The following is a 27,099-nucleotide window of genomic DNA, read 5'->3' as shown; positions in this document are numbered from 1 at the left end:
TCTCCAATATATTAACTTTTAAATCATGTTGTCCTTGGGGGGTAAATGTCCTAGACTCCATATATTACAAGGGGGTGATGACAAGTTCAGAGCTTTAAGGTTATTGCAAAAGGCCTGGTTGAGGGACCAACCTTCCGAGCTCCTTTATATGGTGTAGAAAAACCGAAGGACCGCTGCAAGTGTGTGAATCTGAGAGGGGAATATGTTGAATAAAATCATAATTTACTGAAGCTCCTGGGAACTTTCCTGCACCCACTGTCCTGTTTGTGTGTAAATACATATATACATATATATATGTATATATGTGTATGTATGTATATATATATATATATATATATATATATATATATGATGTGTCAATGAAGTATTATGTTAGTGCTGTATTATGCTGTACGTATATTGCATCGTTATAATCCTTATATCACGCCCCTGCAAACATAAACAGAATGTGTGTGTGTGTGTGTGTGTGTGTTTACACAAAAAATGCACAAATATGCAGAAAGGTTATATATACACTTTGTACGTTCACAAATAAACAGACAGGTAGATGGAAACGAACAGACAGAGATAGACAAATACATACAGAGGAAAGTATATATATATATATATATATATACATGGCGTTAGGAAGGGCATCCAGCTGTAGAAACTCTGCCAAATTTAGATTGGAGCCTGGTGTTGCCATCCGGTTTCACCAGTCCTCAGTCAAATCGTCCAACCCATGCTAGCATGGAAAGCGGACGTTAAACGATGATGATGATGATGATGATGATACATAATAGGTCATGTGCCCACAAACACACATATATAAACACACACACATACATTGCTCCAACCATGACCATCACTGCAGTCCAGTACACTTTTTTTTAAAGTCAAAGTTGAAGATACTCGTCCAAAGTGCCACAAGGTGGAATTGAACTCGGAACCAGATGGTTGCAAAGCAAACTTAATATCCACATACAAACATCTATAAATACACACACACACACACATTTACAGACACATACACACAGTTCTGACTATGGCCACCACTGCAGATCAGTCTAGTCCAGTCCAGTCCGGTCCGGTCCAGTCCAGTCCCTTCTAATTCCAGCTCCCACGGTCGAACAATTCTTCATAGGAGTGCTGCTGTAGCTAGGGCTTGTTTCAACTCACAGCCAGAATATATAAGGAACACAGGACAAAGCAGTGAGCCATGATGGTGGTGGTGGGGGGGGACTGAAGAGGAAGGGGAGATGGGAAGGAAGAGGCGTGGGGGGCGGGAGGGGGAAGAAAAAGAGGGAGCGACGGCCGGTCCTGGTTCGTGGTTGTTGTTCTGGTTTGCGTTTTTCGTGGTTTTTCTTTGCTGGTTCTTCAGAGAGAGACATCCGCCAGAACTGGAAAAGAGAGAGAGAGAGAGAGAGAGAGAGAGAGAGAGAGAGAGAGAGAGAGAGAGTTATAATAATGATAAAGATATACATGTTAGAGAGGGAGGAAGTATAATGTTTAAAGAGAGAGAGAGAGAGTAGTAATGGGAGCGAGAGAGAGAGAGAGTTATAATAATGATAAAGAGAGATATACATTAGAGAGAGAGGAGGTATGTGTTAAAGAGAGAGAGAGAGTAGTAGTGGGAGAGAAGAGAATGAAAAAGAGAAAGAAAGTATTAGAGCGAGAGAGAGAGAGAGCGATAGAATCAGAGAGTAAGAAAGTATGAGAGATGTATGTGAGAAAGACAGAGATGATGAGTAGCAGAGAGAGGGGAGGAGAGGAGACAGAGCGAGAAAGAGAGAGTAAGAGAGACAGAAAGAGAGAGGTAGGATAGGGAAGTAGGAGAAGCAAGAGTGAGAGGGAATAAGTGAGAATGAGGCAGAGAGAAAGTAAAAGAGAGGGAGGCAGAGAGAGAGAGAGGAAGAGAAAAGACAAACAGACAGAGAAAGAGAGAGAGAGAGAGAGAAACTAAAACTTCACAGTGAAATGACAGCCACTTTGTTTGCAGCCCCTCCACCATCGTGACCATCACCCCTGATAAATTTCGTTACCTTTTGTTTTATGCGCCGAATCAATGATTCTCATCAGACACCGACCGAATTCCTCGATGACCATCCGTTCTTGGACCACACTGGGCAGCTTCAGTTTCTCCGATTCCTCGGCCCTGGCCATCAGGCACACACAAGTCTCCCCCACCACATCACTCGTTACAAACGTGTAAGGCAACCTGCAACAGGACAAACCATGGGTTAAACAAACAACGACAACTATAGCCACTAATAATGTAGTCCTAGATACACTATGCCTGAATAAAAGACGGGATGGTCACAGCTGGAACATGTTTGATCATGGGCCTGTCAGGATCAGGGGTTAAACAACAACTACAGCCCCAGACTAATCAAAGCTTTGAGAATGGATTTGGTAAATGGAAACTGTGTGGAATCCCATATATATATATATATGTGTGTGTGTGTGTGTGTGTGTGTGAACAGGTGGATGTTTCTTAGTGTCCCCACCACCATCACAAATTTAACAATCGGTGTTGGTTTGTTTATATCCATAAAACTAAGCAGTTCAGTAAAAGATACACAGAATAAATACCCCCGCCCCCCCCCCCCCCCGGCAGCAAAGAAAAAAAAAGAGAAAAAGTGCTGTAGTTGATTTGCTTGACTAAAAATTCTTCAAGGCGATACTCCAGCATGCCCACAGTCAAGTGACTGAAACAAGTAAAAAAATAAAAAAGAAAAAAGAAAACAAAGAAATAAAAAAAGAAGATGAAAAAAAAAAATGGCCTCACTTTTCTCCGGTGGCGGCAAACATTGGGGGCCGAGATGGTAAACTGGATATTTGGGAAGAGAGTTTGCTCTTGGCTGCAGTCTGTTGTTGCACGCGCACTTCTGCTGCATCTGCGAGGTGCATGAGCGTTTTCCGTTCCATGCTCTCCTCAAAATTCTTACAACCAACACATTTGCAGATGCTCGAACACATTATCTTCGCCTGGAAAATACACACGCATACATATATATATATATATATATATCAACATACTTACTTGGCCACGTAACATCTTAGATCGTAAGTTACCTCATCATTTCACATTTGTCTTGCTTTTATATGTTGATTCCCTGAAGATGAATATATGTGCAATTCCAGCAGCTCTTACTTCTTTGGAGTAGGGTGCACATATATTTTGAAACATGTAGGAATTAAAGGAACTTTTATTTATATGCGTTTTGCTCCATTTATTGTTATTATTCATATATATCAACATATATATATATCTATATAAATAAAATTGAAATTCTGTCTGTCTGGGACTCCTGTATATCAAGTGTACATTTGCCCTACATAGACATAATATACCTTTCTGGAACCAGGATGATCCCAGGATTGGAAATCTGCCCTTCATTTGGGTTGCTATGTTTGCAGCAAATTTTCCTTGAATCCTTTCCAGGACCAACTGGAATGTCATGGGACAGATCAGTTACGGTGCATGGGTGGACAGCAGATGCGGGGGAGACACCCTAAATTCTTTTGACCGATTCTGTGTTTGTGACAAGCCTCTGTTTTGGATCCCAACTGACCTCAACAACAACGACAACGGCAGTAACAAGAACAACGACTCACCTCGTAGCATTCGCAGTAATTCTTCAGACAGCCGGACCGTTTACAGTTGCAGCCTTTATTGTGGCGCCGATCGCCATCACCGTCTTTGCCTTTACCTGTAGCAGAGTGTGGCGGGAGGGGACAGAGAGAAAGAGAGAAACGGTAGAGGTGAGTGGTGTGATGGCGGTGGTGGTGGTGGTGGTGGTAGTGGTAACTGTGGTAGCAATGGTGTAATTGTGGTAGTGGTTGTTGTGATGGTGGTGGTGGTAGTGGTGACAATTATGCGGTAGCCATGATAAAACTCAGAGTTTCGGATGTCGGGGCGGAAACCCACGCCGCCATCTCTTCAGTTATCTGGCCATCGAAAAAATGCTATGAAAATGACCGTTAAACAAAGGGAAATTACTGTGATTGACCGTGGACATTTTTACTCCCTCCCCTCATTTAGCGGTCATTCTAATAACTGTTTTGTCTAAATAACGGTCATGTTTGTGTGCCTGCGTTTGTCCCCCCCTCCATCGCTTGACAACCAATGCTGGTGTGTTTACGTCCCCCGTAACTTAGCGGTTTGGCAAAAGAGACCACTAGTACTAGGTACTAGGCTTACAAAGAATAAGTCCTGGGGTCAATTTGCTCGACTAAAAGGCAGTGCTCCAGCATGGCCACAGTCAAATGACTGAAACAAGTAAAAGAGTATATATATACATATATATATCATCATCATGATTTCAAGATGTAAAGGTGCATGGTTCAATGCTTAGAGTGTTAGACCTCACGGGGGCAATGACTGAAACCTTTTCTATTTTTTTGTTTCCCGATTTACTCTGGCTGGGAGTAACAGCCCCTGTTAGGGTCTCAGGAGCACAAAATACTCTCCCTGTTTCATGCTAAAAGTGAATCGAGTCAGCCTCTCACAGCTATCCTACAAATTCAATGGGAAACAAATAAGGATTGCATTTGACAGGGCCCAAATATTCTCCCTGTTTCATATTCAAACATGACTATATATATATATATATATATACGCACCTTTGCCAATCTTTGGATGGAAAGCGAGAGGGTTCCGATCGAGGCAGGCCTTGATCGCACGGGACCGCTCCTCTTCGTGTTCCAGGTTGTTAGCGCAGTTCGTACAGTTGCAGTTGTGACAGAACTCACCATTTGCAAAACAATCACAATACCTGGAAATGAAAAGCAAAACACCATCATCATCATCATCATCACTACCATTACCATCATCATCATCAACATCCCCATCAACATTTAGCATCCGCTTCCCACATTAGCATTGAACTGACCAGAGAGCTGGCAAGTTGGAGAGCTGCACCAGGTTCCAGTCTGATTCGACTCAGTTTCTACAGCTGGATGCCTTTCCTGACGCCAACCACTTTACAGTGTGGACTTGGTGCTTTTTAAGTGGCACCTGCACCAACAGGGTCACCAAGTAACTTTGCAAGACAAAGAATCTTTTGAGAGGAGAAGAAGGCATTGGAGATGGTCTTGTGTTGGATGATGAAAGGTTATAGTGAGGCAGAGAGACAGAAACAGGTGTCTTGGTGTAGAGGAGGTACAAGTTTACCTGGCCAGAGAGAGAGATAAGGAATGAAGACAGAAACAGGTGCGCTGGCGCAAGGAAATACATGGTTACCCAACCTGAGGGAAGTGTAGGAGAAGGAGAGAGAGAGTGGGAGATAGCAGGATACAGGTGGTGGCAAAGTGCCAGGTAACGCAATGATACAGTGAGTGAGGGCATGGGTGGAACACACAGGTGGGAAGCTAGCGGAGAGCAATGATACAGTGGCAAAAGGGCCAAGAGGACGGGATTGGGGAGTGGAAGGTAAGCATAGTGGATGAAGTGGAAATATGAGGAAGAGAAAAGAGATGGAGGGATGTAGTTTGGTTTGTTGAGACAGAGTGTGTGAGACATGTTCATGTTGAGCGTCGGTGGGACACACAGCACTTCTACAACACAGTTTTGCTGACAGGGATGAACAACAACAGCAAAAAACATAACAAAAAAAATATCATAAAACAAAAATTACTTACAGCTTTAAACACTGAGATTTTGTACAATTACAAGGTTTTCTAGGCCTTGCCCCCGTCGCTTCAATGTTCGTCCTGCAAATGGTAAATATGTGAAAAATCTTAAAAACATAAGGAACAGTTAGAATTAATAAATTCTTGCAGAGGACAATGCCAAAAGGATGAAGGGCAGAGTTTTCTATTATAATTCCATTGACATCTTGGATGTTTTATAGGAATATTAAATCTACCCCAGTATTTCACTGCTACTCTATTTTATCCACCCCACAACAATGAAAGGTAAAGTTAGAGTTAGTCTTCTATTATAATTCCATTGACATCTCAGATGTTTTATAGGAATATTAAATCTACCCCAGTATTTCACTGCTACTTTATTTTATCCACCCCAGTGATGTGAGAGACATACCCATTGATTGTATTCCGTGCAAGTGTGTTGGCAGTGACAACTGGATTGTTGCTAGCAATGGGGATGAAGTCCTGCTTCAGCTGAGCGTTGACCACAGCTGGACTCTTGGAATTCTGGTTAAGAGGTGCAGCATTAGTGGTGGCCAAGGATTGTCCAGAATGTGTAACCATGGTGATCAATGACAGTGGTTGAGGTGACAGGTGACAGATATGGTAAAAGAAAAGAAAGAAGAGAACTACTATTATTATTGAAAGAAACCAGAGACAAGAAATAAAGAATAAAAAACATGGCCCAAAAGAGGAAACAACTTTCTAGGTTCAATCCTATGGTCATTCGCGACCGAAGGGAGTCTTTACCCTTCACCCTATGTATATATATAATGGTGTGCAGAGGAGAGGCTGGTATGCACGGGTGAAAGCTGGTCTTCCATAAACAACCTTGCTTGGACTTGTGCCTCGGAGGGGAACTTTCTAGGTTCAATCCTATAGTCCTCCATGATCAAAGCAGGGCCCTTTACCTTTTTAAATATCTATATATTGTTATGTATCCCTATAAGATAAAGAAGGGTGAGAAACTTACCCTATATTTTCCGAAGGTGGCGAGATAAACGTTTGTCAACGACCGTTTGGCAGAATTGAAATAACGTTGGTATGAATAACCAAATATATACACAGGAAGTTAGCATAGTACGAGACAGGTAATCTCGTTCACTTCCTGTTAACGAGCAAGGCAGGTAATCTCATACTTCCTGGGGAAGACAGCGGGAGCTTGGCGCGGATAGAACCAGAATGAGATAGAGCTGCATACGGGTCGGACCGTTCACCACCTACCTTGAACCAATTGAGACTGGACATAATCTCCATCTATGAACATTTACTTTCCCTGTTTGAACACTTTGTTGTTGCAATCAGAAGTTTACCCCTTTTTCGTACATTATAATTTGTCTGATCGTAACAATGTATTATAAATATAAGAGCATGTGTGTATGCATGTAGATGCCAACATAATCATACCTGAGGAATCAATGTAGTAATGGCATAACTTTGCCCAGCGTTACCAGACGGAATGAGAGCTGTGCTTGGCAAGATCTGCGCAAGGGTTGGCGGTCGGGGGGAACTCGTGCCCCCACCAACGCCGGCCGTTGGCAGGTTTGGTCGTATCTGCGTGAGGGTGGTGCCTGGTCCACAGTTGGGGGCGATTGACGGCGTGGAAGAGGTGGAAGAGGAGCGGAGGGAGAGCTGACTGGTGGCCGGTAGGATGATCCGCTGGACAGACGGGGCATTCGAAGACGTGTGGCTTGAGGCGGCTTTCGGCACCCCCTGGTGGTAGGAAAAGAAAACAAAAAGGAATCAAACACATGAGAGTATAGACATATAAATGTACGTGTGTGTGTGTGTGTGTGTGTGTGTGTGTGCAGCGAGTGTATATATATGTATGTATATATATATATATATATGTATCATCATCATCATCATCATCATCGTTGTTTAACGTCCGCTTTCCATGCTAGCATGGGTTGGACGATTTGACTGAGGGCTGGTGAAACCGGATGGCAACACCAGGCTCCAGTCTGATCTGGCAGAGTTTCTACAGCTGGATGCCCTTCCTAACGCCAACCACGCAGAGAGTGTAGTGGGTGCTTTTTACGTGCCACCGGCACATGTATCCATGTGTTTTACATAGGCATGGCTGTGTGGTAAGAAGCTTGCTTCCCAACAACGTGGTTCTGGGTTCAGTCCCACTGTGTAGCACCCTGGGCATGTCTTCTACTATTCCCTCAGGCAAACTAGAGCCTTGTGAGAGGATTTGATAGGCAGAAACTGAAAGAAGACTGTCAGATATATATATATATATATGTATATATATATATGTACACACAAACACACTAGCAATACACCCCGGCGTTGCCCGGGTGTTATGACCTATAGCCACTTTGTATCATTTGGTCCTTTTTTTTTTAAGGGCAGAATTAGCACACGAGGAGTATAGTGCAAACTACTCTTCTTTATAAACATCTCTCTTGGTCATTTTGCGATGAGCAACACTGCAGTTTCAATCTACCAAATTCAGTATGATCAATTAAATTTCTGCAGGTGAGTATGCCGTGTGCTTTTACATGCCATTTCCGTGACACTGGTATCTGCCACGACTGCAATTTCACTTGGCTTCATGGGTCTTCTTACGGCGTTAGGAAGGGCATCCAGCTGTAGAAACTCTGCCAAATTAGACTGGAGCCTGGTGTTGCCATCCGGTTGCACCAGTCCTCAGTCAAGTCGTCCAACCCATGCTAGCATGGAAAGCGGACGTTAAACGATGATGATGATGATGATGATGATGATGATTAATATAGGTGCAGTACCAACACCAACACCACAAACACCACTACCACAGATACACTACCCACACCCTGGTTCACTTACTGGAATTGATGTCGGCAGAGGGAGGGTAATGGTCACTTGCGAAGGTGTCGTCTGAGACTGAATGGTAGAGGAAACAGTGGCTGGAACCATGGGCTGAGTCTGCACCATTGGACTGACTGCCGGGTTGCTTTTCGACACTGAAAAATGGACAACGGAAGAACATGGAACACAAGCAGATTATTAGACATATAAGGGTCTGTGTGTGTGTGTGTGTGTGTGTGTGTGTGTGTGTTAGTGTGTGTAAACCATCACCATCATCATCATTTGATGTCTGCTTTCCATGCTGGCATGGGTTGTGTGGTTTGACTGAAGACTGGTTAAACCAGGGGGGGGGGCTGCACTAGGTCCTCATATCATTTGGTGAGGTTTCTACAGCCTGATGCCCTTCCTAACGCCAACCACTCTGAGAGTGTAGTGAGTGTTTTTTACATGCCATGGGGCTTAATAACAACAACTATAGCCACTAATACTAACTACTATACTATACATTAGATGATGTAGTCCTAGATACACTATGCCTGAATGAAAGATGGGATGGTCACAAGTGGATCATCTTTGATCATAGGTCTGTCTGGATCAGGACTGACCTGGGGTTTAACAACAATTATAGCCACCAATACTAACTATTATACTATACATTAGATAATGTAGTCCTAGATACACTATGCCTGAATAAAAGATGGGATGGTCACATATGGAACATCTTCGATCAGGCTGAATCAGGACCTTCCCCCCTCACACACACACACCTTTACTCACCTGTTGTGGTCTTTGCTTGCTGCGTGTTTGGCGTGACCAACCTCACATAATGGAGATTCTCCGAGACTGTGTGATGAATGGAAGGCGTACAGACGGCGACCTGCCGGAGGGTGGCCGGCGCCTGCGAATAGGAGACGACCTGGACTGGCTTGTTCCCCACTGACAGCTGCAGATGCTGCGTACATGAGGGTTTCGGCTGCTGAATAAAGAGGAGAATAAAAAAAGTGAACAATCATTTGACTGAAACCAGAACTATGTGGTTGGGGAGCAAACATCTTACCGTACAGTGATGCCTAAGATTAAAAAAACAGAAGTAATTTAAAAAGAAAATTAACAGGCGCAGGAGTGGCTGTGTGGTAAGTAGCTTGCTTACCAACCACATGGTTCCAGGTTCGGTCCCACTGCGTGGCACCTTGGGCAATTGTCTTCTACTATAACCTCGGGCCGACCAAAGCCTTGTGAGTGGATTTGGTAGACGGAAACTGAAAGCCCGTCGTATATATATATATATATGTATATCTGTGTTTGTCCCCCCAACATCGCTTGACAACCGATGGTGGTGTGTTTACGTCCCCGTAACTTAGCAGTTCGGCAAAAGAGAACGATAAAATAAGTACTAGGCTTCTAAAGAATAAGTCCTGGGGTCGATTTGCACGACTATAAAGGCGGTGCTCCAGCATGGCCGCAGTCAAATGACTGAAACAAGTAAAAGAGTAAAAGAGTATAAAAATGAGAGGAAGAAAGATAAATGGTAAAATATTCACCTGTTTAATAATGAGTTTCGAAGGGGACTTCACCGTGCCCCCAACGGCAGTCGCCGAGTTGTTGGTCATTGTGAAAACGGACCTATCACTGCCTGCGACAGTCCTCGTTACCATGGTAACAATCGATGAGGCTGCAGATGATGAAGGTGACTTGGACATGGAAACGGGGATCATGGTGATTTTCGTCGGGGTCTTTGCGGGGGACAGTGGCACTTTGCTGATCTGCAGCGCTGTTGATTTCGTTGGGGTTCCAGCACCAGTGGGCGTCATTGCCGTGACAACAGTCTGTGCGGGGCCGCCTGTCGTCAGCGACGGCATGATTGTTTGCTGCGGGGTTATAGTGATGGTCTTAGGCGTCGATGGGGTCTGCGAGCCGTGTTCTTGGCCGGCGACGGCTGCTGTCAGCCCCGGCACGAGAGACGTGAGGGTCATCATTTGTCCTTGCACTTGCAACGGGATCGCTTGCTGCTGGAGGTGATGGTCGAGCGAGGAAGAAGAAGAGGCATTCTTGGTGGCAACAGTGGCGCTGCCCGTCGGTGTTGTGATGATGAATTTCGCAAGAACAGGTGACATGTTCGAAGTCCCAATCAACGAGCGTTTGGTGGTGGCAGTCACTGTAGAAGAAGGGGTGGCAGCAGTGAGTAGGGTCTTGTTAGCATGGGGCATACCAACTGCCACATCAGAAGGCCCCACAGCGACAACATATGTCGCAGTGGGCGTCACGGCAGCTTTCGGCATTGGCCTGTTGCTACTACTGCTACTAATAACAAGGTTACCCAAGTCAGCAGACACTGTTGGCACGGCAGCGGAACTTGCAGCAGAACTTACAGTGGTACTGGTAGCCCCTACTACCGACGGCAACGTGATGCAGTCAAATGTTGCCCCTGGTTTAGCACCCGACACCACAGTAAGGCCGCTGTCGTTACAGCCAGTGTCCGGCAGGGCAATGAACGTGCCGGAGAGGGGAAGCGAATGCCGCTGCTGTTTGCTGTCGACGACAATCACGCTGCCAGCGCCGGCCTCTTGGAAAGTCGGTTGCTGCTGCTGTGGCGTGAAGTCCGAAGCAATGTTCGAGGGCCCGGCGTTGGTCATGGTGGAGGTGGCGGCTGCGGCGGCGGCCGGGGTTGCTACAGCGTTGATGAGGGTGGCAGCTGCGGTGGTGGTGTTGGGGGCGGCGACGGCACTGGTGACAACGAGGTTGGCATCTTCAAGGGAGTTGAGTTGGCCGCCGGACAACGACGAAGACGACGACAGAGAGGCTGAGGACAGCGACGAGTGGAGCGTGCCCAACACGTTGAATGACGACGACGACGAGGACGAAGACGACGAGGACGAGGACGAGGAGGAGGAAGAAGAGGAGGAAGCCAGGCCCACCGTATCGGAGTCGGACGGAGTCTGGGTAATACCCACAACGACATCTTTGTCTGGGCCTGAAATAGAAAACAAAATAGGGATGTAAAAGAAATGAACAACAACAACAACAACAACCACAGTGACATCAGCAGCAGCAACAACTGGAAAAAGCCCGTCGTATATATGTATATATATATATGTAAAGGCAGGTTAACTAGCAAGTTAGTTTTTGTTTGTGGCAGATGTTCAGGTGCAATAAAGACTGTAAACAAACAGGAAACAACTTCTATCTCATTCCAGGGTGAAAAACTAGAGGTAGTCGATAGCTTCCGCTATCTGGGTGACCAAGTTAGTAGTGGGGGTGGGTGCGCTGAAAGTGTAGCTGCTAGAATAAGAATAGCCTGGGCAAAGTTTAGAGAGCTCTTACCCCTGCTGGCGACAAAGGGACTCTCACTCAGAGTAAAAGGCAGACTGTATGACGCATGCGTACGAACAGCCATGCTACATGGCAGTGAAACATGGGCTGTAACTGCTGAGGACATACGTAAGCTCGCAAGGAATGAAGCCAGTATGCTCCGTTGGATGTGTAATGTCAATGTGAATACCCGTCAGAGTGTAAGTATCTTGAGAGAAAAGCTGAACATTAGAAGCATCAGTTGTGGTGTGCAAGAGAGACGATTGCGCTGGTATGGACATGTGGTGAGAATGGATGAGGATAGCTGCGTGAAAAAGTGCCACACCCTAACAGTTGAGGGAACCCGTGGAAGAGGTAGGCCCAGGAAGACCTGGGCTGAGGTGGTGAGGCAAGACCTTCGTACATTGGGCCTCACCGAGGCGATGACTACTGACCGAGACCTTTGGAAATGTGCTGTGCGTGAGAAGACCCGGCAAGCCAAGTAAGATCGTTGCCAGTGCCCCTGGACTGGCTCTTGTGCGGGTGGCACATGAGATGCACCATTTTGAGCGTGGCCGTTGCCAGTACCGCCTGACTGGCTCCCGTAGGATTTTCGAGCGAGATCGTTGCCAGTGCCCCTGGACTGGCTTGTGCGGGTGGCACATAAAAGACACCATTTCGAGCGTGGCCGTTTTCGTGCGGGTGACACGTAAAAGCACCCACTACACTCTCTGAGTGGTTGGCGTTAGGAAGGGCATCCAGCTGTAGAAACTCTGCCAAATTAGATTGGAGCCTGGTGTTGCCATCCGGTTTCACCAGTCCTCAGTCAAATCGTTCAACCCATGCTAGCATGGAAAGCGGACGTTAAACGATGATGATGTATATATATATATATATATATATATATATATAGATAGATAGATGGGTATTTATATATATATATATATATATATATATATATATATATATAAACATAATTAAGGGATCAGCAAACATTTGCTTCACCACATACCGAAGTTCAGAAATAGCAGCTAAAAAAGCTGAGACTCCAACAGATAGCATTACTTGTAACTCACAAAGGCTGGCCGAGGTAGATTCGGTTATGCTTTCAGGTTGCGTCGATGTATGATGTTCACTCGTTCATGCATGCACAGTTTGCTAGCATGGTCGAATTTACTACTGGAATATCGTATCGATGAAGGAAATTGAGTATTATCGCTCATAATCCAGAAACGCGTCTATGATTAACTTCGGAATGGTTAGTTTTCATTGTTTTTTCTTCTTGTTTTTGCCTTCGTGAGTTACAAGTAATGCTATCTGTTGGAGTCTCAGCTTTTTTAGCTGCTATTTCTGAACTTCGGTATGTGGTGAAGCAAATATCTGCTGATCCCTTAATTATGTTTATAAATGTATATGAACTCTTAAATAAGTTCTCCACCTATAATGGTGTTTACATACCGAAGGGCTTGGTAAAAATTATTAATTGTTGATTTATAAATAAATTAATAAACCTTTACCCTTTTAATTTGTAATAATTGTTATATATATATGTATGTATATATATATGTGTGTGTGTTTGTCCCACCCCCACCCCAATATTGCTTGACAACCGATGCTGGTGTGTTTACGTCCCCGTAACTTGGCGGTTCGGCAAAAAAGAGAGACCGATAGAATAAGTACTAGGCTTCCAAAGAATAAGTCCTGGGGGTCGATATTTACTCGACTATAAAGGCGGGTGCTCCAGCATGGCCGCAGTCAAAAGACTGAAACAAGTAAGAGTCAAACATAAACCTGACAGGTCATGGGATATGCTAGAAAAGACAGCCAAATCTCTCTTAAATCAAACGCCTTTGCGTCTTTCCTTTACTTGTTTCAGTCATTTGACTGCGGCCATACTGGAGCAACGCCTTTAGTCGAACAAATCCACCCCAGAACTTATCCTTTGTAAGCCTTGCACTTATTTTATCGTTCTCTTTGCTGAACCGCTAATGTTACGGGGACGTAAACACACCAGCATCACTTGTCGAGCGATGTTGGGTGGGACAAACAAATATACACACACACACACACATACATACATATATATATATATACGACGTGCTTCTTTCATATGAAAATGCCCGTTTTTTTCTGGTAGTCGGATGGGGCACAATTGTGTAGTTATGCCAATACATAAATAAAATCTTACCAGTTGCTGTTGAGTAGAAATCGGGTTGTCTCAGAGGACTTTGTCGCAAGCATACATACATTGTTGAGCCTGTCTGTGTGTAAATTGTGTGTGTGTATATATATTGTGTGTATATGTATGCATGTGTGTGTATGTGTATACAAACATACATACACACGTGTGTATGTGCGACGCGTTTCGTGTTCATATAATGTACATAAATATACACACACACAATATATATATATATATAGAGAGAGAGAGAGGGGGTGAGAGAGAGATTGTGTATATATATATATATATATATGCATATACACATATCGATCTATATATATATACACACACACATCTGCAGTGAACGCAATGTGAGGCGTTTTATGAATGCAGAGTGTATAAAACGTCCAGGAGTATCTGTAGATGTGAATTATATATATATATATATATATATATATATATATATATATATATATATATATATCGTGTTGCGTCTTGTATATTTCATTATGCACGTGTGTGTGTGTATGTATAGCGTTTTGTGTGCGTGTGCTCATGTTACCTTGTATATGTATGTGTATGTGTGTGTGTGTGTGTGTGTGGCGTTTCGTTTATGTATATGTGGAGACGGGGTGGGGGTGGGGGAAGTTATGTGGGCTGTTTAGCCCCAGGTCAGTGCTGATCCAAACAGACCATTCAAGCGTGATCAATACCAGTGTCGTCTGACTGACCCCCATGCAGGTAGCACATAAAGAAGCACCCACTACACTCTCGGAGTGGTTGGCATTAGGAAGGGCATCCAGCTGGAAAATCCTTGCCAGATCAGATTGGAGCCTGGTGCAGCCTCCCGGCTTGCCAGTCCTCTCAGTCAAACCGTCCAACCCATGCCAGCATGGAAAGCGGACGTTAAACGATGGCCGCTTCCATTGAAAATGATGTATCAGTGTTCAGTGTTTTGCCTAACGACCAACACAAGTAATTTGTTTCTGATGATCAAATGTTTTGGCTGCCACACATTACTTCACTTTCTCCATCAAATCGACCAATGCTAAAAATAGAAGTCAAATCCAATTTCCTTCCATTTGAGTGTCCCACTTCCTTTGAAAAGTCGATGCAAAGATCATATTTGGAACGGATATGATTACCGTGATTCCTCTATCTTGTTTGACCTGGGATTAAGTAACATTAATGCCCCTAGGCAACCGATCGGTGCTAGAAATAACAGTTGAGTTCCTTTCAAATCAAACACCACCTTAAGAACAACATTTACGCTTCTACGTTGCTAGAAATAGAAGCTAAATCTTGTAAACAATTTAGATGGGAAGTTTAAAGTAATATGGAAGTGTTTGGTGAGGAAATGAACGTCGTTCGTTGAACGAGGTTTATTGTGAAAAATAAAACAAGGTTTCAGAAAGTGGGAGGGAGGGAGAGGTAAAGGGAGGGTGTATAGAGAAAAGAGAGAGGGGGAGAAGGCAAAGAGAGAGACGGATAGATGAGACAAGGAAAGAGAAAGACTAAGAAACGGAGAGAAAGAGAGAGAGACAAGGAAAAAGAGAAAGATATATACATATATAGAGAGAGAAAGAAGGAAAGAGATAAAGGCAGAGGAGAGAGTGAAAGAGAGACAAACAGAAAGAGATAGGAAGAGAGGGAGGGAAAGAGATGGGTGAAAGACAGAAAGAGAACAGAGAGAGAGTACATAGAAAAACAGAAAGAGAGAAAGCAAAGAGAGAGCGAGAGAGAGAGACGCTCCTGTTCACGCGCTGTCACCCGCCACTAAGCCGCCGATTTGGGTCTGTCCGGAGAATATAAGGGTTATATTGCCGTTGTAGAAGTAGGGAAACCTTAAAGGAGTCCGAGGCCCCAGGAAAGGGGCCGGAAAAACCCAAGCAAAACCATCAACTAACCTGTATTCTCGGCAGGCATTCTGTATATTTTCCGTTCAAAATCACGCGCCCACCATTAATATTATCCCATAATGGTGTGTGTAACGCTGACTTCCGTTACGGAGAGAGAAAGTGGGAGGAGAGAAAACAGAGCGAGGAAGAGGGTGAGACAGAGAGAGTGGGAGGAGAGAAAACCAGAGCGAGAAAGAGGGTGAGTGGGAGAAGGCAGAGAGAGATGTAGTTAGAGATGGGGAGTGAAAGAGAAGATAGAGACAGGGGGTAAAACACAGCTAGAGAGGGAGAGAAAGAGTGAGACGAAGGAGAAGGAAATAGAGATAAAGAAAAATGAGAGAGAGAGAGAGAGAGAGAGCGAGCGAAAGAACAACTCATACGTTACAGAAAAGTGCAGAGCAGACGTTACTTCCGTATATTTATCTACTCATACCACTACTCCATCTAATTCACTCTTTCATTTCATTTTACTGGCTTTATAATTCAACTCTTATATATATACATATATATATATTTAAATCACTTGATTCGAGTGTCTTGCACTTCGATTTCTTGCTTATCTCATAACCTCTCTCTCTCTCTCCCTCACATTTAACTCCGGTCCTGCTCTGCTTCTACTTCCGCTTTGCTTACTTATTTCACTCTCACCTCTACTCTCTTTCTCTCCAACCCTAACCCTAACCCTAACCCTGCTTCTATTTCCGCTTTGCTTATTTATTTCACTCTCATCTCTACTCTCTCTCTCCACTCCGCTTGTTTAAGCTACACTCACACATACGTTGGCAGAGTTGAGTAACGCAGATGTCGCTTCGCTACATTCAACTACTCATACCACTACTCTCCCCATTTTTTTCCCCCTCAGTAATTTCAACCAATCAATGACGTCTATTGAGGGGGAAAGCAATTACTGCTGTGGTTTGTCAACAAGACGTTCCGGCGGTGTATGTTTAGTTTGTCAGTTCTTTCTAACATATTACCCTTTGGCCTGTAGATTAAAAAAATAATTGTCACTGTTATTTATGACATATTTCATTTGAGATACACGCGTGTATAATTTAATCGCTTCAGTTATTGGTCATTTTTTTCCATTTGTTTTGTTTGGGAAATAATTTTCGTTTACTTTTTGCTTGTCATTTGAACTGGGTTCAATCCACAGCTGCATTGTGGCTCATCCCCAGATCTTCTACGGTTGTGGGTAACCACAAGCTATCTTTCTTTTCCAGCTTGTTTTCCGTAGAAAGTGTTGGAGGGGGAGAGAGGAAAACGACATCGTAGAAAGCGAAAGAGATACAGCGAGCGCGATTTCTTTTGAAGGGTGTTAGGGTTTTCGAAATCGCGCCCTCTGTATCTCTTTCGCTTTTACGACGTCGTTTCGCTCTTTCCCTTTTTATGGAAAAATGCCGATCTTTGGTAAAGATCGCCGAAAACACTTTTTACGGAAAAGGCCGATATTTCGGATTGGTATCGAAAGATCGCCAAAAAAAAAATCGGTACTATTCAAGAAGAGTGGTCGCAGTGCGCGCAACCGCGCAAGCTAGTCGTGAGTAGTCGATCCTAAGACTACCTGGTACGTGTGTGCGCGTACGTAAATTAGTAGATGCTCCCTTGCGCGACGCTCATGCGCAGAACGTATGTATGTAAAAGCTGAATATATATAAAATTAAATTAGACCACTCTTCTTGAATAGGACCAAAAAATCATTTACGTTATGCTTTAAAGAACCCCTCATACATGTTTCGCGCATACGAGCTAGATAGTGGTTGTAGGATCGACTAGTCACGACTAGCTAGTGCGGATAAGCGAGTACGCAAGTGCGCGCACCGGGACCTCTCTTCTTCAATAGTACCCATTCATAAAGCGGTAAGTTGACAAAAATTTACTTCAAGGTTGTATTGGCGATAATAATTATAATTAGGTAAATAATAGAATTAAGTGAACTTCTCGATGTTAAAGTAATTATTTCGAAGCGAAAACAGAACAACTTCAGGAAAATATATTTCCTCGTCTGAAATGATTCCAAAGTGAAATGTTGATCTGTTGTTTATGAAACTCTATGATCGAGTGTAACAACGTGATATATAAAGGAAATTAATTGGTAAAATGAGAGTAAAGCGGCGTAATTAATTCGTAAAATGAAACCGATTAATTAATATAGTCTTGTTGTTTATGTGGCATTGATAAAACGGTAAGTGGACAAAAGTTATATTGAGAATTGAAATGATCGTGACGGTTTCAAATTTTGGCCGAGGGCCAGTATTGTTTGGGGCGATCGGGAAGCCGACCACAGAGAACCCCGTGTTCTTTTGCTTCCTGTTTCAATTATGTTGAAAGGATGAAAGGCAAATGCGACCTCGTTGGCTTTTGAACTTTCATATCAAAGATGGACCAAATGTTGGTGAGCATTTTAGAATTATTTGGGCGCTTCGTAGTTACAATAATTCTATAGAAGTTAAAACACGACATTGGGAAAATATGCTTCCTTGTCTCAGATCTGTTATTTTGAAGGGAAAAAAACACTCGCTATTGAGTGTTACATGTGACATAAAGTAAACATATTAAAGATCTGGTGGATTAACGATAATCCAGAATTGTTAAACGCACTTGAAATTTAGATAATGCATAATGGAGGAGTTTTTCGTGTTCCTACGTTTTAGATGTCGGAGATTAAGAATATGCAAAAAAGGAGAAAGTGATTAAATAATTAGAGAAAGGTAGAAACAATTCATTTATATACAGAAGGCGCGGGAGTGGCTGTGTGGTAAGTAGCTTGCTTACCAACCACATGGTTCTGGGTTCAGTCCCACTACGTGGCAGCTTGTGCAAGTGTCTTCTACTATAGGCTCGGGCTGACCAAAGCCTTGTGAGTGGATTTGGTGGACGGAAACTGAAAGAAGCCCGTCGTATATATGTGTATATGTATGTGTGTGTGTGTCTGTGTTTGTCCCCCCAACATCGCTTGACAACCGATGCTGGTGTGTTTACGTCCCCGTAAATTAGCGGTTCGGCAAAAAGAGACTGATAGAATAAGTACTCGGCATCCAAAGAATAAGTCCTGGGGTCGATTTGCTCGACTAAAGGCGGTGCTCCAGCATGGCCGCAGTCAACTGACTGAAACAAGTAAAAGAGTAGAATGTTGTGAAAGTTTCAATGCCTTGATGGATTCTGATCCGTGCAAACATAGACATTAAACGGATGACAGTGTTGATGTAATATTTACAATGTTGAATTGCCAGGTCGTTTAACTATTCTCTTTAGCTTACTGTTTCTTTTCCTATTTCAGAATATCACACCCTCTTGACAGAACAGAAATTTCTTCATTCCGATGTGCCTTCGATATTTTTTGTGGACTAAAGGAAAACGATGTAACTCTGAGGACATTCATCGATACATCAACCTCTTTATATGAAGAAAGATCTATGGAACAATACGGCAAAATATTTCTTCTGGAAGATGGAGTTAACAGCAGCAATTTTGTGTCGATGCTGTTTGGAATATAGATGAGACGATTGTTTTACAGGTTAATTAAACAAAGTAGTTGACAGTTTTCACCAACTGATGTAGATCAAAGAAACAGCAGCATTACATCATTCTCTGAAAATAGTAACACAACTGAACACAAACATATTGATGGAAATGGAAAAGATACTTTCACAGTGATATGTACGATAAATTATGCACTCGAAATGCATCATTTAACTAAACCAAAAAACACTGATGCAGGAGAAAAGCCATATCATTGTGAAATCTGTGGTAAATCATTCTCTGAAAGTATTCAATTGACTAAACACAAACGTACACACAGAGGAGAGAAGCCATATCATTGTGATATCTGTGGTAAATCATTCTCTCAAAGTTATACCTTGACAAGACACAAACTTAGACATACAGGAGAGAATCCTTATAATTGTGATATCTGTGGTGAATCATTCTCTCAAAGTGATCATTTGACTAAACACAGACGTACACATACTGGAGAGAAGCCATATCTTTGTGATATCTGCTGTAAATCGTTCTCTCAAAGTAGTCATTTGACTAAACACAGACGTACGCATACAGGAGAGAAGCCTTATCATTGTGATGTCTGTGGTAAATCATTCTCTGTAAAATATCACTTGACATCACACAAACGTACGCATACAGGAGAGAAGCCTTATAATTGTGATATCTGTGGTAAATCATTCTCTCAAAGTAGTCATTTGACTAAACACATACGTACACATACAGGAGAGAAGCCTTATCGTTGTGATATCTGTGGTAAATCATTCTCTGAAAGTGGTCACTTGACTGCACACAATCGTACGCATACAGGAGAGAAACCATATCATTGTGATATCTGTGGTAAATCATTTTCTGCAAGTAGTGACTTGACTAAGCACAAACGTACGCATACAGGAGAGAAACCATATCATTGTGATATCTGTGGTAAATCATTTTCTGCAAGTAGTGACTTGACTAAGCACAAACGTACGCATACAGGAGAGAAGCCATATCATTGTGATATCTGTGGTAAATCATTCTATGGAAGTAGTCATTTGAATAGTCACAGATGTGTTCATACAGGTGAGAAGCCATATCAATGTGATATCTGTGGTAAATCATTCTCTGCAAATATTCATTTGACTTGTCACAAACGTGTTCATACAGGAGAGAAACCATATCACTGTGATATTTGTGGTAAATCATTCTCTCAACGTGGTGATTTGACTTGTCACATACGTATTCATACAGGGGAAAAACCATATCACTGTGCTATTTGTGGCAAAGCATTTTCTAAAAATAGCACCTTAACTAGTCACAAATGTGTACATACAGGAGAGAAGCCCTATCACTGTGATGTCTGTGGTAAATCATTCTCTCATAAGAATTCCTTAGCTAGACACAAGCGGGTACATACAGTGGAGTAGCCATAACATTCCAATACCTGTGGTACTTTTTTTTTTGAAGATGGTGTTTTAATTATACACAAACATGTTCATGCCAGAAATAAACTATGTTATTGTGATATTTGTGGTAAATCATTCTCTCATAGGCCTAACTTATCTATACATGAATGAATTCCTACAGAGGAGAAGCCATGCCAGTGTGACATCTATGGTAAACCATTCTCCCCAAAAAGCCACATCCATACACATGTGGGCATTCACACACATGTGTAACAGTGTCAATGTCAAAATGCATTACATGACAACAATTAAGTCCATTTGTTCTGCTAAAAGACTAGTCATTTCCTCCTCATCAGTTTCAATACCATCAGTGTGAACCTCAAATTTGTCATCTGTAAAAATATAAGATAACTAAATCACTGAAAATGGCTGCAGTTGGATTTTGAGGAATTTGTTAGGAAAGAATAAGGAATAAAAGGTTTGACTATTTCTCTATCGCTCGACACTGACTCCTCTAACTGAAAGAGCTCAACTGGCACAAAGTGACTCCTGTTCAGTAAGACCTCCCAGCCACTTCCTGTTGTGGGTGTTTTAGTCTAGCAGGGTACTTGTTGAACGTGTCAGTGGTGTTGTCACTTGGCTGTGTGGTAAGAAATTTGCTTCCGAAACACATGGTCCTCGGTTCAGTCCCATTGTGCGGTGACTTAGCATGTGTCTTCTGCTATAGCCTCAGACCAACCAAAGCCTTGTGAGTGGATTTTGTAGACAGAAACTGGAAGAAATCAATCGTATATACATATGTAAGTGTATGTGTGTGTCTTTGTCCCTGTGTTTCTCCCTCATCACTGTTTCAGAACTGTTGTTTGTTTATTTACATCCCCTTAACTCACTTGTTTGACAAGAAGAAACTGGTAGAATAAGTACCAGGCTTATCAAAATAAAAAAAAAGTACTACGCAGCGTCTCATATTCTTCTTTGCCCTCTCAGTTGTATCTATCACTCTATCTTTTTGTGTTTGTGTGTGTATAAATATATATATATATGTATATAATACACGCATATACATGTATGTATATGTGCATATTCATATCTATTATATAAAAGTCAATGTCTTTATGTTTGTTTGTGTGTTACTTATACATTCGAAAACTACTGCACCAATCCTCATGAAATTTGGAACACAAAATCCAAACCTAGGGAGGTTTGTAGTGCTGTGTGTTTCATACAATTTCATGGACCAAAATTACTGAATGGATCCTTATGATATTTGGAACTTAGATTCAATGCATAACAGCAGGTATAATGCAGTGTGTTTGGTTTGAATTTGAGATAGCTTAAAGGGGGCAGAACCCCCATGAAAATTCATAAATTTTCAATGTTGATGAAATTTCAACCATGGATAATTGACACACATCAAGAAGTAGTCTCAAAGTTTCCACTTCTCATGAGGATTCTAAAACTCCCTAATGGGGGCCTTAACTCCCAAATTTTAGTCATTTTTTTATGATCCAAAACTGCTTCAAAAGTACTGAATGGATCTTTATGAAATTTCGAAATTATATTCTATGCATTATTTTTGCTGTTGATGAAATTTTAACCATAGATATTAGACACAAATGAAGTAATATTTCTAAAATTTCTTCTTAGAAATTAAAAAGACCCCTTCCATAAGACTGGAATTTTGGAATCTACGCATAAAGATCATTAGTATGGGATACATGTGTCATGATTGGATTTTTTTCAGGGTGTGTAAAGAGGGAAAGAGCCCTCATCCGAAATTTTGATTTCAGGTATTCCAGGTTTTCCAGTTCATTAGAGAAAATATAACAGAAAACTCTAATTCTTCAATTGCATGTAACACAGGGTGTCTCTGCTAGTATATATATATGTATGTGTATATATATGTATGTGTGTATATATATATATATAATATTACATATGTGCATAAACTCATGCATACACAAATGAAGACTAAAACACATGATCATATGCAGCCACACACACACACAAGAAAACAGAGGTACACACATTAAACACACACACACCCATCCATTCAAACACATACATATGTGTATACCGATGCACACTGAAACACGCACATGCGCACAAACAAAAGAAAGCAGCTCGGATGACGGGCAGAGTCGACAACAATTGAAAAGTTTGCAGGACGCAACGGAAATTTGAGATAAAAACAAGTTAATAGGCGTAGGAGTGGCTGTGTGGTAAGTAGCTTGCTTCCCAACCACATGGTTCCGGGTTCATTCCCACTGCATGGCACCTTGGGCAAGTGTCTTCTACTATAGCCTCGGGCTGACCAAAGCCTTGTGAGGGGATTTGGTAGACGGAAACTGAAAGAAGCCCGTCGTATAGATATATATATATATATATACTTGTGTGTCTGTGTTTGTCTCTCCAACATCGCTTGACAACCGATGGTGGTGTGTTTACGTCCCCGTAACTTAGCGGTTCGGCAAAAAGAGAGACCGATAGAATAAGTACTAGGCTTACAAAGAATAAGTCCTGGAGTCGATTTACTCGACTTAAAGGTTGTGTTCCAGCATATCCGCAGTCAAATGACTGAAACAAGTAAAAGTGTATATATATATATATATTGTAGAAGACACTGGCCCGAGTTGCCACGCAGTGAGATCGAACCCGGAATCACTTGGTCTCGAACCAGCTTTCTTATAATACAACCGGACCTGGAATTGAAATTTAGTGAAAGAAAATAGGGAAAATGAAGAGAGACATAGAATAATAATTCTTTGAAGGAATCTCTTTTGGAAAATAATAAGGGGAGGTAATATCCTAATTGAGTTATTTCCCTTGGAACCTGCTGTCTTCCAGATTCACAAATGGCGCCGTTCAGAGATGTTAAGAGAATATAAAATGATAATGCAAGATTGTAAAGAAAGGAGAACAAATTTGGGAAAGACTTTGATTGAAAATTACAAAGCTTATGGATATGATTCCATATCTGTCTGGACGTTTGGAAATATGCTGTGCGTGAGAAGAACCGGCAAGTCAAGTTTTGACCTAAATGCAAGGCCTCTGCCAGGGATATAGCCAGCCCACTTATGCGTACCTTTCCTTCATTGAACACTAAACTCCGCTTGCGAAGAAGACCTGTTGAGGCAAGTGAAATCGAAATTGAACTAAATTCGACGACTGGCACCCATGCCAACGTCGTCTCCTTCATTGGAAACGAAATTCGGCTTGCGAAGACTTATTGGGGCAAGCGAAATCGTGATGGCGCCGCCATTCTGGCATTTGTGCCCGTGGAATGTGTAAAGACTTTCGAGCGAGATCGTTGCCAGTGCCCCTGGAAGAAGAAAATGGATACAAAGACCAGAAAAATGTTGAGAGTACACGGAGCCTTCCACCCAAGGAGTGACGACGATAGGGGTGGAAGAGGTTTTATCGGTTGCCAGGGCTGTATCGAAGCAGAGGAAAACAGCTTAAGGTGGAATCTAAAAAATGCAGTTGGAGCCATTGTTGAAACCTTGCAAAGAAGGCCGCGGAGTCATCAAAACTGGGAATTATTTAATGAAGGAAAGATTTGAAGAGGAAATGAACACTAAAAAAGAAACTGCATGGAAGCGGAAAAAGCAATCTATGATCATTTTGCAAGAAAGAGAGAAGACCGGTGCAAATGGATGATGAGGAGTGACCTGAAGATAGAGGCACAAGCACTTATATTTGCAGCTTAAGAACAAGCATCGTGGAGGCGCAATGGCCCAGTGGTTAGGGCAGCGGACTCGCGGTTTCGATTCCCAGACCGGGCGCTGTGAGTGTTTATTGAACAGAAACACCTAAAGCCCCACGAGGCTCCGGCAGGGGATGGTGGCGAACTCTGTTGTACTCTTTCCACCACAACTTTCTCTCTCATTCTTTCTTCCTGTTTCTGTTGTACCTGTAATTCAAAGGGGTCAGCCTTGTCACGCTGAATATCCCCCGAGAACTACGTTAATTTCGCGAGCAGGCTGTTCCGTTGATCGAATCAACTGGAACCCTCGTCGTCGTAAGCGACGGAGAGCCAACAAGAAGAACAAGCATTAAGGCCCAACTGTGTCAAGTACAGAACAGACAACAACAACAACAGCAACAGCGGCAGCAAAACGGTTAGTAAAATAATTTGAAATTTTTCATTTTTTCGTTGACATTTTGGGGTTGTTTGAAAGGGAGCGAGGGTGGGGCAGGGGCAGGGGGAAGGGTTGGCGGGGTTCGTTTTTGCAGAAAGATCAACTCGTTGATGATGTAATGACAGAGCTGACCTTTCGGTGACCTTTGCAGAGGTCAATTTAACAGTTTAATAGAGAAGATGGCAACCGGGAGATTATGATTAAACAAGTTTTATACACACTGCACTTATACACACATCATTAGCTGTGTGTATGTGTGCATATATGTGCGTGTCTGCATATGTATATGTGTGTGTTTGTGCATATATATGTGTGTGTGCGTGCATGTATGTACACGTATATATATGTGTGTGTATATATATATATATATATATATATAAAGGAGCACTCCGTCAGTTATGACGACGGGGGTCCCAGCTGATCCGATCAACAGAACAGCTTGTTTGTTAGATTCATGTACAAGTGGCTGAGCACTCCACAGACACATGTACCCCTTTACATACTTCTCAGTGTGACAAGGCTGGCCCTTTCAAATACAGGCACTGTTCATTTTTACTGGCTACCGACTCCCACTTTTTCAAGCACCTTGATGGTTTCCTGTGAGAGAAGATGTTTTTCATTGCAAACATTTCTCCGATTCCTTCCGACACAAATTGATTTCAAAAGGCTACAGTTCCCTCTGAGATTAAGCTTTGCAATGGGCATCGACAAAGCACAGGGTCAGATATTGGAAGTGACAGGCCTTAATCTTGCAGAACCTGCTCTTTTTCTCATGGACAGCTCTATGTCGGATGCTGTTGAGTTGGAAATCTGGAAAATTTATTCATCTATGTTCCCAGCAGCAAAACGAAAAATATCGTGTATCATGAAGGATTGCAAGACAGAAATTTTGGAACAAAGATGCCTCTTGGTCACACAACCTCTTTTGCCAACCTCCTACCATCTCTCCTTCCTCCAGCTGTACTTTTTGTACTTTTTCCTGACGGAAAATACACCTTTTGTGGCAGTTAGAATGAAATTGCTTTCTTATGTCAGAGTAATAAAGCGTTTCAATAGAACATCTTTACCCCCAGGAATTACCGAGTACACCAGCTAGTAATAAATATATGAGTGGTTGGCGTTAAGAAGGGCATCCAGCTGTAGAAACTCTGCCAAATTAGATTGGAGCCTGGTGTTGCCATCCGGTTTCACCAGTCCTCAGTCAAATCGTCCAACCCATGCTAGCATGGAAAGCGGACATTAAACGATGATGATGATGATGATGATGATATATATATATATATATATATACGACGGACTTCTTTCAGTTTCCATCTACCAAATCCACTCACAAGGTTTTGTCTGGCCAAGCTTATAGTAGAAGACACTTGCCCAAGGTGCCACACAGTGGGACTGAACCCAGAACCATGTGGTTGGGAAGCAAGATTCTTACCACACAGCCACGCTCATATATATATATGTATATATGTATGTATGTATATATACACACACACACTGTTGTGTCTGGGAGGGTCATTCTCTTTTAGTGCCTTATAATTTAACACACTCACTGGTAAAATTTCCACTCATTTACTTATTTATTTTTCCTAACGTTTTCATTGCGTCTTGCAACCTTTTTCATAATTTATTGTCTTATCAACAATTATTGAAAAGGTTTGCAAGGCACAACGAAAATTTTATGAAGAATTAAGAAGGAAATCAATGCAAATTTTACCGGTGAGCGTGTTAAATTATAAGGATCTCAAAGAGAATGATATGCTTCAACACACGAACTCACATAAAGAATCCCAAACCGAAATATACATACATATATATATATATATATATAGGCGTAGGAGTGGCTGTGTGGTAAGTAGCTTGCTTCCCAATCACATGGTTCCGGGTTCAGTCCCACTGCGTGTCATCTTGGGCAAGTGTCTTCTACTATAGTCTTGGGCCGACCAAAGCCTTGTGAGTGGATTTGGTAGACGGAAACTGAAAGAAGCCCGTCGTATATATGTATATATATATATATATATATATATGTATGTGTGTATGTGTTTGTATGTCTGTGTTTGTCCCCCCCCAACGTCTCTTGACAGCCGATGCTGGTGTGTTTTCGTCCCCGTAACTTAGCGGTTCGGCAAAAAGAGAGACCGATAGAATAAGTACTAGGCTTACAAAGAATAAGTCCTGGGATCGATATTTGCTCGACTAAAAAGGCGGTGCTCCAGCATGGCCGCAGTCAAATGACTGAAACAAGTAAAAGTGTATCTTGTATGCCAACACATGCATAAATGCAACACCCCCCCCCCCCCCAC

At 42.4% G+C, this 27,099-nt stretch overlaps 3 protein-coding genes across 5 annotated transcripts in view; 2 read left to right on the top strand and 1 right to left on the bottom strand.

Annotated features, from left to right (window-relative positions):
* Window positions 1-722: 722 nt before the first annotated feature.
* On the bottom strand, window positions 723-15,941 carry LOC106879905 (uncharacterized). 3 transcript variants are annotated; one of them, XM_089345604.1, is made up of 13 exons: window positions 13,904-14,042; window positions 11,118-11,398; window positions 9,969-11,072; window positions 9,205-9,403; window positions 8,446-8,582; window positions 7,039-7,344; window positions 6,026-6,138; window positions 5,623-5,694; window positions 4,606-4,757; window positions 3,598-3,692; window positions 2,768-2,967; window positions 2,022-2,197; window positions 1,203-1,379 (listed from the first exon to the last, which is right to left on the bottom strand). In XM_089345604.1, exons 1-13 carry the CDS (start codon window positions 13,962-13,964, stop codon window positions 1,357-1,359), a joined length of 2,919 nt encoding a protein of 972 aa, XP_089201730.1. In that variant the 5' UTR covers window positions 13,965-14,042; the 3' UTR covers window positions 1,203-1,356. The 3 variants fall into 3 exon arrangements, with proteins under 3 accessions (XP_089201731.1, XP_089201730.1, XP_089201729.1); XM_089345605.1 differs by lacking the exon at window positions 13,904-14,042 and adding an exon at window positions 15,784-15,941 and having other exon boundaries at window positions 723-1,379; window positions 9,969-11,398; XM_089345603.1 differs by having other exon boundaries at window positions 9,969-11,398; window positions 13,904-14,041.
* A 1,379-nt stretch (window positions 15,942-17,320) lies between these two features.
* Window positions 17,321-21,611, top strand: LOC106879904 (uncharacterized). The gene is made up of 2 exons (XM_089345608.1): window positions 17,321-17,634; window positions 19,055-21,611. The coding sequence occupies exon 2, from the start codon at window positions 19,458-19,460 to the stop codon at window positions 20,676-20,678; it is 1,221 nt and encodes a 406-aa protein (XP_089201734.1). The 5' UTR covers window positions 17,321-17,634; window positions 19,055-19,457; the 3' UTR covers window positions 20,679-21,611.
* A 1,884-nt stretch (window positions 21,612-23,495) lies between these two features.
* Window positions 23,496-27,099, top strand: part of LOC106879903 (chondroitin sulfate N-acetylgalactosaminyltransferase 2) — a 51,330-nt gene continuing 47,726 nt past the window's right edge. The window contains exon 1 of the mRNA XM_089345607.1: window positions 23,496-24,778. The gene's annotated coding sequence lies outside the window, so the exon portion shown is untranslated. The remainder of the gene's footprint in view (window positions 24,779-27,099) is intronic.

This window comes from Octopus bimaculoides, chromosome 29 (assembly GCF_046866305.1).
Source record: "Octopus bimaculoides isolate indiv1 chromosome 29, ASM4686630v1, whole genome shotgun sequence".
Taxonomy (NCBI): domain Eukaryota; kingdom Metazoa; phylum Mollusca; class Cephalopoda; order Octopoda; family Octopodidae; genus Octopus; species Octopus bimaculoides.
Note: the sequence above shows the minus strand (reverse complement) of the source record. Positions and strands in the feature narration are given on the sequence as shown.